The sequence below is a fragment of the Garra rufa genome, chromosome 1 (assembly GCF_049309525.1).
Source record: "Garra rufa chromosome 1, GarRuf1.0, whole genome shotgun sequence".
Classification (NCBI taxonomy): Eukaryota; Metazoa; Chordata; class Actinopteri; order Cypriniformes; family Cyprinidae; genus Garra; species Garra rufa.
Genome location: NC_133361.1, coordinates 2648612 through 2664752, shown reverse-complemented (window position 1 = coordinate 2664752; position 16141 = coordinate 2648612). Strand labels below are relative to the sequence as shown.

The window sequence follows — 16141 nt, the reverse complement described above, 5'->3', positions numbered from 1 at the left end:
ACAGCTCCAGTCTGAGTCTGAAAGGCTTTCTCATAGAGCTGTGACACTTAAGCATGTTCTCTATTTTAATATAAGGATTGATGATGGCCATTTATTTAGGTTTATGTAAATGTTTTCTTGGGTCATGTGCTCGATCATCCACAAGGAGGCGCAGGAGTCTAATAAGAGCTTTCTCACAACTCCTCTCCTTTTTATTAAACTTCATAAATACTTTCAAAGTTCACTCACTGCTGTGTAAGAACATGTTAATCTTCATTTATGAGTGTTGTTCATTAAATAGACCGTGGTTTTATTATAGTAAAAGTATATTAACCATGTTTTTTGGGGTGTATTGATCAGGCTACTATGTGTATAACACAGTTTTACTGCAGATACAGTGGTTAAACTATAGTTAGTGTAACAACATCATGGTTGATTTGTGGTTACTGTGGTTAAAAATATGGTGACCATGTTACATGATGGCTGACAGACTGATAACTTTTATCACATCTCCATTTCTCCTGTTTATTGTTGTGGAGCAAGGAAGAGTCGGATCCAAATGCGAAGCTTTATTAATAAACCTATAGACATGGTCAAACATCAGCAAACTTTTTTTTTTTTTGCTTTGAGATCAATCTGAGGATAATTACAGGTTGAAAATCACAACAAGAAATAACTGTGACAGGAAACACTGATAAAAAAAAAAGTAATTTATTCATTTACATCAATCTGTATTATATGAAAGTCTAAAGAAATAAATGTGGCTTAATAATTTGTTGGAAGAACAACGAGAAAAATTGATACTGTTAGTTTCTACAAGCGATTATTAATATTTGTTTTCATAGATTCATAGTCATCATTTGATCTGAGAATCAGATTCATAAACAGCTGAATCAGGTATTTCTAGACTAAATAATCATATTTGATTCAACATTGTGGATCAGCGAGAACCTTTTACATCCATTTACTTCAAGATACAAATGATCATTAATCTCTAGAACTGAAATAAACAATTATTAATTTACAACAAACACTGAGAATGTGTTGAATCAATAGTGGAATAACACTAGAGAAAATATGATCTGACTGTTTCTCATTGGTCAGATATGATGAAGATGATTTATTTGAGCCCTTCATCACGTGTTTGAATAATTGTTCATTTGTAAAGATGAATAAATGTAGTTGTTTTCTGGTCTGATGTTCAGATCAACTTTATTAAGAATATAGAGCTGTTTTTAATTCATATAGTGTCATGTAGATTGATCAAACAGTTTGTTGCTATTGTCTGATTTTAAGACATTTGCAACATTGATGCTGATAATGTCCTGTTTATCAATGTAAAGCTGCTTTAAATCTGTCTGTATTGTATAAAGCTCTACATAAATAAACATGACTTGGGGAGTATTTCATTGCAGGGAAAAAAACATACATTTTAAAAAATCAGACCACAATGTAAATTATCCTGACAAACGTTTAATGTTTCGATCTGAGAATGAGACTGAAATCATGAAATCACACACTGTTAGTTTCTACAAGCGATTATTAATATTAGTTCTGAAAGACTAAATATTCATATTTCATTCAACATTGTGGATCAGCGAGAACCTTTTACATCCATTTACTTCATAAACAAATGATAATTAATCTCTAGAACTGAAATCAACAATTCTTCATTGACAACAAACACTGAGAATGTGTCGAATCAATAGTGGAATAACACTAGAGAAAATATGATCTGACTGTTTCTCATTGGTCAGATATGATGAAGATGATTTATTTGAGCCCTTCATCACGTGTTTGAATAATTGTTCATTTGTAAAGATGAATAAATGTAGTTGTTTTCTGGTCTGATGTTCAGATCAACAGTCTCTTACTGATGTGATCTGGATTAAATATTGAAACATGATGAAAGATGAAAGCAGGAAGATCCAGACCTACAGATTACTGACTATTGATCGATAAGATCCTCAGAGAGGAAGAACACCTGAAGAATGGTAAGAGTGTGTGAGTGAAGGAGGTTGTGAATGTGTGTAGATGTGTGTTAGTTACAGGATCAGAGAATGACACCGTTCCTCTGTCATAGTCCAGATTCACTCTCACACGATCAAGATGCTGTTCAACACCAAAACCAGAACCTGGAGACCATCCGAACAGATTATATGGATTATACCACACACACCAGACACCAGTGTTGAAGAAAACACCTCCCTTCCTCTGGTTTGATGCTGTAGTTACTCCAATACTCCAGTCTGGACTCTGTTTAACCTCCACATCCCAGCAGTGTGTTCCTGAGTTAAAACCCTCTGAACCCAGAACACAGGGATAAAAGTCAAATCTCTCTGGATTATCAGGAACAGGTTGATATCCTCCGAGTCTCACACTGGTCAGATCATCAGACAGAAGGAGACGTGGATGAGCCGTGTTTGGATCCAGAATGACAGGAGCTGATGAGACACAATCAACAGATGCTGCTGTTATTCTGATGTTCATATAATGATCAAGACTGAACCCAACACAGATGATTATGAATTATGACACTCGTCCTGTTGATCAAACACATCAGACATTTTCCTCTCATCACTGGCAGTCATTCTCTGTCTGATTTATCAATACTGAAAGTTCAATCACAAACACTGACAGACACAAACTCAAAATGTAGCACGTGTGTCAAATAATATGCACTTTCTGCTAATATTAAACTTAGGCCTGTAGGTTCGACTATGGAGATGTAATTGAAACAACAACAATTGAGTCAAAATAAATCTTTGTATTGAAAATAGCTTTTGTACTGGTTACTTTGGGTTTGTTATAAGGGAAAAAATGAAATTAAATGAAACTCAACAATTGTCACAATTTCCTTTGTTCAAAATAAGATCACACTTACATGAATTTCAACTCCAATGAAATTAATTGAACTATTTGTTCAGTAGGGTGCACCCTCTAGTCTAGGCTATGCAAATTTCCTAGAATACCTCGTTTTTGAAATCAAAATAAACATTTACAATGTTCAATTTAATGTTGACAGTTCACTCAATTAAAAAAAAATAACTCCTTAGTGTTAAACACAAAGCCAATAAACAGTTCAGAAGAAAGTTCAAACTCAGTCCAAAAGATTTGTTTAGAAAGTTTGGTTCAAAAGATTCAGATCAGTACGTTCGTTTGAAAGATTCAATTCAAAAAGATTCGACTCAAAAGATTTGATCCAAAAGATTCAGTTCAAAAACATTCGACTCAAAAGATTTGATCCAAAAGATTCAGTTCAGTATGTTCTGTTGAAAGATTCAATTCAAAAAGATTCGACTCAAAAGATTTGATCCAAAAGATTCAGTTCAAGGAAAAAAAAATCAATAGAATCGTGGAAATGATTCGATTCAAACGTTCCAGGTGACAAAAACAGATCCGTAGAACGAAATTACTTGTGAAAAGTCTCTCAAACGCAGCTCAGTTCGGTTGATAAATACTAATGGGCAATCAGAACTTTCCTACCCATTTCCTCGGGCGATGGTTGGAACTTAACTTTCACTACAATCATTGTTCATCTCGCTGGGAAGGCTCGCCATCATACATCAACACGCTGAAATGAACGTAGTTCCAGCGTGGGACAAAAGACCTGACCAAATCCAAAGAAAATAAAACATGTGAAGACATCTATTTTAATTCTCTCCGATGGTATTTTAACTTTTTCAAAGTTATGCTGCTGCTCGTTTCTAATCAGCCTCGAAAAGAAAGAAAATGGCTACTTCCATCTAGCAACTAGCGTGGTGGGGCGGGACTTCAATTTAGATGCACGTAATTGGGCAATCATTAAAATGTCAATCACCACATTTAATGTTTTTTCACTGTTTTCATCCCATTTTTTCTTGTATTATTTTACTAATTTCTGGTTAATGTAATGTTTTAACAGACTCCTTAATTATTTTCTTTTTATAATTCATTTTCTATTATACAGGGTTACATCCTCCCCTCTTAAAGGTAATCAAGTCCCTTTGCACCTTGTCCTTCACTGTACTCTTAGGTTAACTCTTTGGCAGCATGAAGTTAGCTTTCGTTAAGTCAGCAAGACTCATCGAATTAATCACTGCCTCACTCAATGACTGGAACAAGTTTTGGACTACGGAGGTAAGAGGATTACCCAACTGTGGATAATGGAATTTCTTTGGAGGTTTCGGAATTCTATTTGATCGTCTTAGGTTGACATTTTCACTTGATTCTCCATTTGTATTAACCTCTTGTTTGGTTCTTTCTTCCAGATCCTGGGCATCTGTAGACATATTCATCTCATCCTCATCACTGATTGGATCGGGTGATGGCAAGTATCCTCCTTCAATTTCCTTTCCTATTGGCATAGTTCCCTGTACTTCAGAATCTGTAGGTTCATTCACTTCTGTTTCCTCTCCTAAGCTCTCATCTAGACAATGCATGTTATCTGGACTGCTCAAAGTGTGAGGTACTTCTGTTTCCTGAGGTAAGTCCTTTTCTTTTCCATCAGCCTCTTTCAACTTGCTGTCATATAAATAGGTTATCCTTGTTTCTCCAGCAGGAATCCTACTGAATATGCAGATTTCATCCTCTGAATCTGATTGTTCCTCACCAACCAGTTCTCTTCTCCCTTGGCTTCGTGTCTTAGGCTTGGTGGGTTTTCCTACATCAGGACCAGGTATACTTTCCTCAGAAGTGGTAAGGAACCCAGAAGGTAATAGTAAATCCCTGTGCAACACTCGCGCAGGTGCATTTTTATCTTGGGAACAGACCTTATACACTGGTAGGTCTCCTACTCGTTCAACTACTATATGGATGGAAGGCTCCCACTTGTCTGCGAGTTTATGTTTTCCCCTGATTCGGACGTTCCTCACTAGGACTTTATCTCCAACTTCAAGAGTTGACTCTTTCACTCGTTTGTCAAATCTGTCCTTATTCCTCATTGCAGACTTTGAAGCATGATGAGTGGCAATTCGGTAACTCTCTTCAAGTCGGGCTTTAAGATTTTGGACATATTTGGAATGCGACTCGTGGACAATGTTTTCTACAGGTAGCCCAAAGGCTAAATCCACTGGCAGTCTGGGCTGCCTCCCAAACATGAGTTCATATGGTGTGAACCCAGTTACCTCATTTTTAGTGCAATTATAGGCATGTACTAACGGTTTCACGAAATCATGCCAACGTGACTTGTCCTGCTCCTTCAAGGTACCCAGCATGTTTAAAAGCGTTCTATTAAAACGCTCCACGGGATTGCCGCGAGGATGATAAGGAGTTGTCCGGACTTTGTGAATGTTTGCCATCTCACAAAGTTCTTTGATAAGTTTAGATTCAAAGTCAGCTCCTTGATCACTTAAAATCTTCTCCGGGAAGCCATAATGGACAATGAATCCATCCCAGAGGCACCTAGCTACCGTCTTTGCTTTTTGATTGCTGGTGGGTAGAGCAACTGCGTACTTGGTATAATGATCTGTCATGACAAGTACATTCTGGACATTACTTCGATCTGGTTCAATGGAAAGGAAGTCTATACAGAGCAACTCAAGGGGTCGTGTCACCTGGATATTGACCAGTGGTGCAGACTTCTCAGGCACAGCTTTTCTTTTAACACAGCGTTCACACGTCTTGACCTTTTTCTCGACATCAGCACTCATCTTTGGCCAATAAAAACGAGAACGGACCAGGTCAAGTGTACGGTCCACTCCCATATGGCCCATCTGATCGTGCAAGCTCTCTAACACCATAGCACGCAACTTCACAGGTAACACCAATTGGTAATTTGTTTGATCATTCCATTGCCGCCGTCTGTATAGAACTCCCTCCTTTAATTCCAAGCGATTCCACTCCCTCAGCAACAAGGGAATGTCTGGACATTCATATCTTACTGCACGACATGGCAATTGACCTTGTTCCATGTGACTGATGACTTGACTCAAAGTAACGTCTTTTCTTTGTTCTTGCTGTAGGTCTATTCCAGTTAAATTGGGTACTGCAGATAACTCACTCGTCATTTCTTGAGCAAAACATCCAGGAATAGCCTCCTGGTCTATTGTCAATGACCTCACCAGAGCAACAGGAGTTCCGTCTTCCTGCTGTACGAGATGCTTGTCACACACAGCTTGGACAACAGCGCGGTCTATGATGATACCTTTATCTTCACCCAGATGCTTGGAAGCAAATTGCTGTATGCGTTCTTGCTCCTTCTGTGATATTTTGTCATTCACTAGCTCGCCATGGGGCCGTCTTGATAACCCATCAGCGTCCTGATTTTGCTTCCCAGATCTATAGATCAGACTGAAAGAGAAAGTCGCCAATGCTGAGAGCCAACGATAACTTGTGGCGTCGAGCTTTGCAGAAGAGAGAATATATGTGAGAGGATTACTGTCAGTTATGACAGTGAAGTGGCTGCCGTACAAGTAGTCAGAGAATTTTTCCGTAACTGCCCACTTTAAGGCAAGAAACTCTAACTTATGGGCTGGATATCGGGACTCACTTCTTGAAAGACCTCTGCTGGCGAAAGCTATAACTTTATTCTCTCCGTCTTGTTCCTGGTATAATGCGGCACCCAGTCCTGTGGTGCTCGCATCCGTGTGGAGGGTGTAAGGTAAGGTCGGGTTGGCAAAACCAAGCACAGGAGCGCTGGTAAGTTCGGAAATTATGGTATCGAATGCTTCATCACAGTGTGCCGTCCATCGACTACCGAATGACTCCCTTGGGTTAAAATACTTCCCTTTTTCCTCTCCATTTATCGGTTTACGATTCAGTGGGGCATAGCCGGCAGTTAAATCATTTAGGGGTTTCACAATCTTAGAATAATCTCGGATGAATCGCCGATAATATCCCGAGAATCCCAAAAATGACCTTAACTCTCTTAAGTTTTTTGGTTTTGGCCAGGTCTTGAGGGCACTTATCTTTTCGGGATCAGTCTTGACACCGGTCTCTGATATTATATGGCCTAAATACCGGACAGAAGTTTGGAAGAATTTACACTTATCTGGGGACAGTTTCAACCCGTATTCTCTCAACCTCGTCAGTACTTTTAAGAGTCGCTCCTCATGCTCTTCGGGAGTTCGGGAGAACACAATCAAATCATCAAGAAACACCAAGACCTCGGTAAGATGCAGACCTCCCATGCACTTTTCCATTAGTCGTTGAAAAGTACTTGGTGCGTTTGTGATGCCTTGAGGCATCCGGTTAAACTCCCAAAACCCTAGCGGGCATGAGAAAGCGGTCTTGTACTTGTCAGATTCTTCCATTTCTATCTGGTAATAACCAGATTTCAAGTCCAGAACTGAGAACCATCGTGAACCTGATAAAGCAGAAAAGGACTCTTCAAGGTTGGGCAAAGCATAGGAGTCTTTCACAGTTTGGGAATTCAGCTTTCTGTAATCCACACATAGTCTTACGTCACCGTTTTTCTTGCGTACGACTACGATGGGGGATGAAAAAGGAGACTCAGACTCTCTGATTACTCCAGACTGTTTTAATTCTTGCAAGTGCCGTCGGACAGCTGCCAGATCGTGAGGGTGGATAGGACGTGTTCTTTGTTTAAATGGAGTTTCATCAGAGAGCTTAATGTGATGTTTGACTTTGGATGTTCGACCGAAGTCAAGGTCGTGTTGAGCAAACACATCAGACATGTCACTAAGTTTCTTATTGACTCTATCTTTCCATTCTTGGGACAAAGGAGAGTCCTCAAAGTCGAAAGTAATCACTGACTTGGAGCTGCACTGACTACTAGGCACATAACCCATCTCACATTTTTGGGGAAGGATACTTTCAATTGCATGCACTTCAGCAACGACAGCACTGGGCTGCAAGACGACCTCGCGATTTGATTCATTCTGTAGCCGGACGGTCCACTTCTGCTGAGGAATGGGTGCCACTTGGACCACACTACTTGGAAAAAGAATACCCCCAGGGAGTGAAGTAGCTATCGGGGACTCCAATAGAACGAACTCTTTGACAGGTAAACAACTTATACTTGCTTTCCCACAGAGAGCAACTGTCTGCTTCGCTGGAATAATCACAGGTTCTTTGCTTTGCAGCCTCACTAACCCAAGACATCCATTGGTATTCAGATTGTGCCGTAGTTCAAGAGTTTTTAGCACTGCACTGTATCCATATCGTGGAGAATATGATTCAAGGTTATCCAAATTAGAACATTCAGCATATAAGGAATCGAGAGTGTTAGTCCCGATCAAGACTTGAGACTGTTTTCCAGGGTTAAAGTCAGGAACAATTAGTGCAAGGGTGAAAATTTCAATCTCAGATCCTACCATGTCTTCTGGAAAGGTGATGGGGATTTCGATGTATCCTTTATATGGAACTGGTTGACCATTGGCACCACTGACCTCAAGCAGATGATTCAAGGGCTTAATGGGGTGATTAATCAAACAAGCTTGATAAAAGGACCAAGGAATGGTGGTCACCTGTGACCCTGTGTCAAGCAAGCAATGACATTCAGTTCCTGCGATTTTGACTTGTGCAGTACACTTGGATCCTACTAATCGTTGTATACTTGATCGAGTGTGGGCATTAAATTTACGGTGCACTTTTGAATGTTTTCTGTTGGGACGACTTTTAGGTTGACTAGCCCCAGTTTGTCCCACAACTGGAACTGTTAGGCGTTTAAAGAAACTGCACCCACATGACTGTTCTCTCTGTCCCACTCTTGTTGCTTCAACCGCAATTCATCTCGTTTCTTTTCAACTAACTTGGAGTTGGGAGGATTCTCACAGACAACAGAGATGTGGCCGTCTTCGCCACACCTGAAACAGTAACCAGGACGTGGTCTGCCTTTGGTGACAGGACCACCGGCTAACTTCGCTGGTTGCTTAGCGACAAAGTCAGGAGTAGTGGGGGAGGGCACGGTCTTATGCTTGGGTTTGGCAGTCTTTCTGGGCTTTGAGTAAGTCAATGAAGTTAATTGTTCCTTCAGCTCTGCGATTTGCTTCTTTAATTCAGCTGTCTCAGACAACAATCTAGACTCAGGAACGGATTTGCTTACAATGGCGGTGTCTTGGCTGTAAGCATGAACAGGTCTAGATGATTGGTGTGGTTTCTGTCTAGAACCACCAATGTGGCTTTTCATGCGCAACAATTTCTGTGCACTTTTGTCTTCTCTGGTTCTAATGGAACGCAGTAAGTCTTGGAATTCAATAGGGTAGTCTTTATGAGTATCAAGATGGAGTTCAGAAATAAGGACATCATCCCAACAGCCTCTGCAAAACTGCCGTAGAAGTTGATGGTTAGTTTCCGATGATTTAATTCCACCTCCCCTGACTGCCTTGCTCAGAGCGACTTGAAGTCTCTGGAGATAGCTAGATGCTTTCTCCCCATCATTCTGAAATGTGTTCATGAACTTTGAGAACAACTCATCACCATCTTCGATTGCACCATAAGCTGAATCAAGCATATTGAGGTAAGCTCTGGGAGAAGCACGAGGCCCTAAAGATTTAACAATATCAGTGGCAGGAGGTAAAAGACTCTCCATGATTCTCCTTACTCTTTGTAAGTCAGACACAGAAGGGTCATCAAGAAGTAATTCAACATTACAACGCCAAGTGTCATAATCTGATTCATTACTGGGCTGGGGAATTCTCCCTGAAAAGGGACGGAGCTTAACCACAGTGGTGGATGGAATCGCTGAAGCGACTTCACTTTTGACTATATGCTCAACGATAACTTTCTGCACCTCAGCTGGATTGAGCTGAACATGACTCATGGTACCTGACAACCGTCTGTCAGAACTTGGCAAGTCCTCATGGTCAGGTGCTGGCTCATTGTGAAGTGGACTGGGAAACTGAGCATTTGTCTTAGAAGCATTCTGTTCCTTGGGGGAACTGAGCTCAACAAGTGCAGCCTCATCTTCATCCACCTCGTCTGGAGTTAAGGAACTTGAGATCTGAGAGAGTTCTTCTCGTAATAAAGCGTTAAAAGATTTTCCAGTTAGCTTAGCAATGGTTTTCAGGGTGGATAAGTAAGAGGTGGTAGCATCGGAACTTTCTTCCCAAGAATAGACACTGCTCAGGGCTCTTATCTGGTAAGTCAAACTTGGGTTTTCTTTGCTTGTGTAGCTAAGAGGTAGAAAGGGACTTATTGATTCAATAGCTGATCCAGAGTTGTACTCTACAATGGTGTGGTCATGATACTTGGACTCTGGATTGTTAACGGGAATGACTCTTGCGATTGAACCATGACGCTTTAGAAGATCAAGGATCCCCTCGTCTTCAAGAGTGCTTACTGGTCCATTAACTAAAAGGGCATTTACAATTTTGACACTTTCCTTTTGTACTACTTCCATGTTCCCGATGTCTGTTTTCTTGTCATGCAACTGTTCTGAATGTCTCTGTCAATTACTATATTTCGTTTTTATCAAATTCCTTTAAATATAAAATAAATAAAGCTATTAATTACATCTCCTGGCTGGCTCGCCAAATTATATGTAGCACGTGTGTCAAATAATATGCACTTTCTGCTAATATTAAACTTAGGCCTGTAGGTTCGACTATGGAGATGTAATTGAAACAACAACAATTGAGTCAAAATAAATCTTTGTATTGAAAATAGCTTTTGTACTGGTTACTTTGGGTTTGTTATAAGGGAAAAAATGAAATTAAATGAAACTCAACAATTGTCACAATTTCCTTTGTTCAAAATAAGATCACACTTACATGAATTTCAACTCCAATGAAATTAATTGAACTATTTGTTCAGTAGGGTGCACCCTCTAGTCTAGGCTATGCAAATTTCCTAGAATACCTCGTTTTTGAAATCAAAATAAACATTTACAATGTTCAATTTAATGTTGACAGTTCACTCAATTAAAAAAAAATAACTCCTTAGTGTTAAACACAAAGCCAATAAACAGTTCAGAAGAAAGTTCAAACTCAGTCCAAAAGATTTGTTTAGAAAGTTTGGTTCAAAAGATTCAGATCAGTACGTTCGTTTGAAAGATTCAATTCAAAAAGATTCGACTCAAAAGATTTGATCCAAAAGATTCAGTTCAAAAACATTCGACTCAAAAGATTTGATCCAAAAGATTCAGTTCAGTATGTTCTGTTGAAAGATTCAATTCAAAAAGATTCGACTCAAAAGATTTGATCCAAAAGATTCAGTTCAAGGAAAAAAAAATCAATAGAATCGTGGAAATGATTCGATTCAAACGTTCCAGGTGACAAAAACAGATCCGTAGAACGAAATTACTTGTGAAAAGTCTCTCAAACGCAGCTCAGTTCGGTTGATAAATACTAATGGGCAATCAGAACTTTCCTACCCATTTCCTCGGGCGATGGTTGGAACTTAACTTTCACTACAATCATTGTTCATCTCGCTGGGAAGGCTCGCCATCATACATCAACACGCTGAAATGAACGTAGTTCCAGCGTGGGACAAAAGACCTGACCAAATCCAAAGAAAATAAAACATGTGAAGACATCTATTTTAATTCTCTCCAATGGTATTTTAACTTTTTCAAAGTTATGCTGCTGCTCGTTTCTAATCAGCCTCGAAAAGAAAGAAAATGGCTACTTCCATCTAGCAACTAGCGTGGTGGGGCGGGACTTCAATTTAGATGCACGTAATTGGGCAATCATTAAAATGTCAATCACCACATTTAATGTTTTTTCACTGTTTTCATCCCATTTTTTCTTGTATTATTTTACTAATTTCTGGTTAATGTAATGTTTTAACAGACTCCTTAATTATTTTCTTTTTATAATTCATTTTCTATTATACAGGGTTACAAAAACACTTTCATTTACTCTCATTTAGATTCAATTACAGTCAGAAGATCATTTTAATACACAGATCTTTACACAGTGATTTCATGTTTTCATGTAGAGATATGCAGTAAATAATGTTCATATCTTTATCGTTTTCCTCAGTGTTTCCCTTTTATGAATCACAAAGGTATTTATTAAGTTCTGTCCAAAATAAATAAACAGTAGATATTATTCTACAATAATGCAATGAAATAATACTGTAATAATAATAATGACAATAGTAATAAGCTTGCTGATATTAACAAAAACTACAATTAAAAATATTTAGGTATTTATTTAATTATTCAGTATTTTAAATAAAGCTTATAATTAATTATAAATATGAGATGAAAATGTATTTAAATTTAAATGTTTAGAAATGTTGTTTTGGCAACTACTCTAAATACAATAAATTAACATGAAGAATTCAAATGACAACCTAAAACTGAAATAAAATGATTTATAAGTAAAAAAAAATGAAGCTAAATAGATTATTATTATTATTATTATTATTATTTCAAATTACAAAAACACTTACAAAATTAAATAAATAAAAATATATACAAATAAAACCTAATTAAAGTAGCATATAAATAGCAATAATCAAATGGGAAATAATGTTTTTGTGACTTTAGACTACATATGAGAGTGAATCAGACTGAATTGTGGGATTGATTATTTGTAAAAGTGAGCTGCTGGTTTTGGTGCAGTAGATGATCTGGTTCATAATGCTGAAATCTGTCAATATGGCCTCATCTTCATCATCATGATTTCCAGTGTGTGTGTATAAGAGCTCAGGGCCGTATTCACAAAACATCTTAGAGCTAAAAGGGTCGTGTCAGTCCTAAATTTATATGGGACTCCTACATTTTTGCTCTAAGAGTATTTCACAAAGCATTTAAGCTCCTAAATCTGTGAAACATCAGTAGTGAAGAGGACTCCTAAATCACTGAGACCAAATCCCAAACTATCCTAAATTGGCTATTGCCGATCATCTGCCTCAGAATGTAAAAGTTTTATAAACACACTGCATTTATTTGCACACATAGGAATGCATATTTTTATATTCTTTTGGGAGTTATCTCCAAATTTGTCCTTTTGAAAGGTCATTGTCCCAATTTTTTTTTTATTTTTGATGAGCTCAACCCTCAGCTTAAGACTTCTCTCTATTCCTGAGTAAAAGTTTGTCTCAGCAGCTTTGGGAATAGGTTTTAAGAGAAAACTCTTTTTTAGGAGAACTCTTCAGACTCACTGTTCTGGACGATGTCCTGCATCTTCTTCCAGACTCTGAACGGCAGGTTGCCCAAGTAACGTGGCACATCAATCAAAGCTCCAGAAGGCGTCTGTGGATCCGGCTGTGAGATCTGGACTCTGGAAGAACATTCAGGAGTCAGAACTGCAGTGGCTTTGGATCAGAAGCAGAGAGACCAGAGACACCAGCAGATCACTCACCTTTCCATTGAGACTGGAAACTCCTGCAGAACAAACACACCATTGATCATCAACAACTCAATCAATCATCAATCAATCAATCAATCATCTGAAATCAGACCTTTAGAAAGCAGACATCACTGGCTTTCATCATCTCCTTCATGTCTTTGATTGTGTGTGAAAGAGCTGAGATGTGTCTGTTCATCTCCTCCAGCTTCTCCTTCATCATCTGCTTCTTCTGCTCCTCTTCCTCCCTCAGTGCAGTGATTGTAGCTTCTTCTTCATCTCTGAGAAACTGATGAAGCTTCTCAAACTGCTGTTTAATCTGACGCTCTGTGTGCTCAGCTTGAGACTGAAATCAAACCACATTCACTTCAATCGTCTCCATCGACACACATCGACACGATCACATCATTCACATCTGAGATCAACTAATCCATTATATTAAATATATCAGATCACAACTGTATATAGTGATCCTACAGCTGGAATCCAAATCACTCTCCATTCTGTTTCCTCACCTTCATGTGTTCAGCTGTTTTATCAAACTTTCCTTTCATGTTTTCATTGTGTTTCAGTTTCTCCTGTAATGATTTCAGTGCTGTATTGAGCTCCTCCTAGAATTAAACAAAAATACATAAAACACCAGATTACAGTGAAAGAGAAGACAATACAGTGATTTGATCATATTTTTTTTTTTTTGTGAAAATCTCATAGTTTTAACTAGCAAAAATAGTTGCTGGGTCTGTGTGAAAATCTACTTTCCCCTGTAGTTATTAATTCCCCAAATGTATGAAACTTTATTGATAATGGAGTTCAGCTGGACTAAACACAACCAGCTCTGATCAATCAAATCAACACTTAAAGAGGTCCTATTATGCTCCTTTACAAAGTCTTTATTATGTTTTGGGGGTGCACTAGAACATGCTCTCATGCTTAGTGGTTCGAAAAACGCAATATTTTTCACATAATTCACATTATATTACAATATCTTTCTCCCCAGGCTTTCACAAGCGGCTCAATTAGTTCCGGGTTCCACCTTCCGAAAAACCAAATGTGTTGTGATTGGTCAGCAGTCCCACTGCGTTGTGATTGGCTAACAGTCTTGCCCTGCTGCACCCTTCCCAAAGCAGCAAACTAGATTAAAGTGATTCCTACATTTTAAATATGGATTTTTTTTTTTTTTTTTTTACAAAAACACATAGGATTGCTAAAGGAGGCTTTTACCGAACACCGACTTTTTTTTTTGTATTATGGATCGACTTATTTTGGACTGATGGAACACTTGCTCGTGTCATTCAGTCTGTTCTGTATGCCAAAATTGATTTAATATAACTCCGATTGCATTCGTCTGAAAGAAGGAAGTATACACCTAGAATGCATGAAGGGTGAGTACATAAAACGCTATTGTTGATCGCGGATACGTGATATTATCATTATTGTGCTAATGTATTTAATTATTTGTATGCCCAAAAACCATAAGGCTAGTGAAGCTATCTACACTGTATGATGAATAAATCTCTTACCACACACTGTATGTCTACAGCGAGGCACCGATGCGTCCACGGATGATCCCAGTCAATGTTCGTGTTTACATCAGCAAAGGATCTGCGTGTGTTTGGACCCTCTGTAACAAACACGTGAACGGCGCTGCTTCAACACGGCTACCGGAGCAGTTCACGGACCTTTAGTCAAAGCTGTGTTTAAACGAGCCGACCTACGGCTCACTGTAGCATCCCAACAGCGGCCGTCAATAATACATGGCTAAAGTTAGGCGAATCCCCCACCCGCCAACGACTGAATTTCAGTAGGCGAGACTAACGTTGTGACATAATAGCCTCCGGAAAACAAACGCTGTAGTCCAAATGAATTGTTTCGTTGTAGCTCTTGAAAAGGTATTTTTTTTAAACTAAATATCTCCCTTTGGAGTGGACTTTGAGATTTGTAACTTTGTAGATGTTTTTTTATGCCCAAACATACACACCACACACTGGCTAAAGTTCAAAAAGTGAAAAAGCATAATAGGACCCCTTTAAACAGGACTTTAAAACAACAGGAAGTTAAAAACTCATTTCTCTTACCTTATAGGATGGGACAACTTCATCGATGGGTCTGATTGTGTGATTGATGTGTTTCTGTGATTTCATACAAACTACACACAGCGGCTGTTTGTCCTCCAGACAGAAGAGTTTGAGTTTCTCACTGTGTAAACTGCAGATCTCCTCAGATCCTGATGAACGCCTCTCATTTCTCTCCTTCAGGAACGACTCACACAAGTTTTTTAACACAAGATTAGTTGGAGGCTTTTCTCTTGAGGATCTTCTCCTGCAGACGGGACACTCCTGAGTTTTCTTGGTTCTCCAGAACTGTTGAAGACACTCTTTACAGACACTGTGACTACATGATAAAACAACAGGATTCTTGAAGATATCCTGACATACAGAACAAGAAATATCATCTTCAGATAGTGAAGCCATTTTGACTCTTTGAACTCCAGCGATCTAAACTTTACTTTCACTTTCTGAACGACAGATTGAAAAACAAATCTCCACGAGAATCACTGTCTATTCAGAAACAAAACTGAACAAAAATCCTTCTGTAAAGTGTTTCTCCTGGTTCTTCACTGATGGCTGGTTGTTTATTGGTTTTGTCAGTAGAGAAGAGAGTCAGTGTGACAGAAAGGAGAAAGAACACGTCAGTCTCTTCCTGGTAAGAGCTGTAAGAGGGAGGAGTTTATGATCAGGTGAGTGTGTTTCAACAAGTCAGACACGAACATCTGTGACCTGCAGCATGAAGCAAGATGAACAATCTCAGAGTTGCAGAGTAGGTTTAGAGATGACAAAACCAAACAAATCCAACCTGGTTTAGCAGGCTCACAAAGCTCAATATGATAATAATAATAATAATAATAATAATAATAATAATAATAATAATAATTCCTTACATTTATATAGTGCTTTTCTGGGTGCTCAAAGCGCTTTACATAGAAG

General features: G+C 38.7%; 2 protein-coding genes across 2 annotated transcripts in view; both read right to left on the bottom strand.

Annotated features, from left to right (window-relative positions):
• The window catches only part of LOC141343073 (uncharacterized), a 509078-nt gene that overhangs the window by 202621 nt on the left and 290316 nt on the right, over positions 1-16141 (bottom strand). The gene's annotated exons all lie outside the window — the stretch shown is intronic.
• Positions 1433-15628, bottom strand: LOC141327033 (E3 ubiquitin-protein ligase TRIM35-like). The gene is made up of 6 exons (XM_073835320.1): positions 15233-15628; positions 13673-13768; positions 13273-13503; positions 13173-13195; positions 12973-13091; positions 1433-2423 (listed from the first exon to the last, which is right to left on the bottom strand). Exons 1-6 carry the CDS (start codon positions 15626-15628, stop codon positions 1921-1923), a joined length of 1368 nt encoding a protein of 455 aa, XP_073691421.1. The 3' UTR covers positions 1433-1920.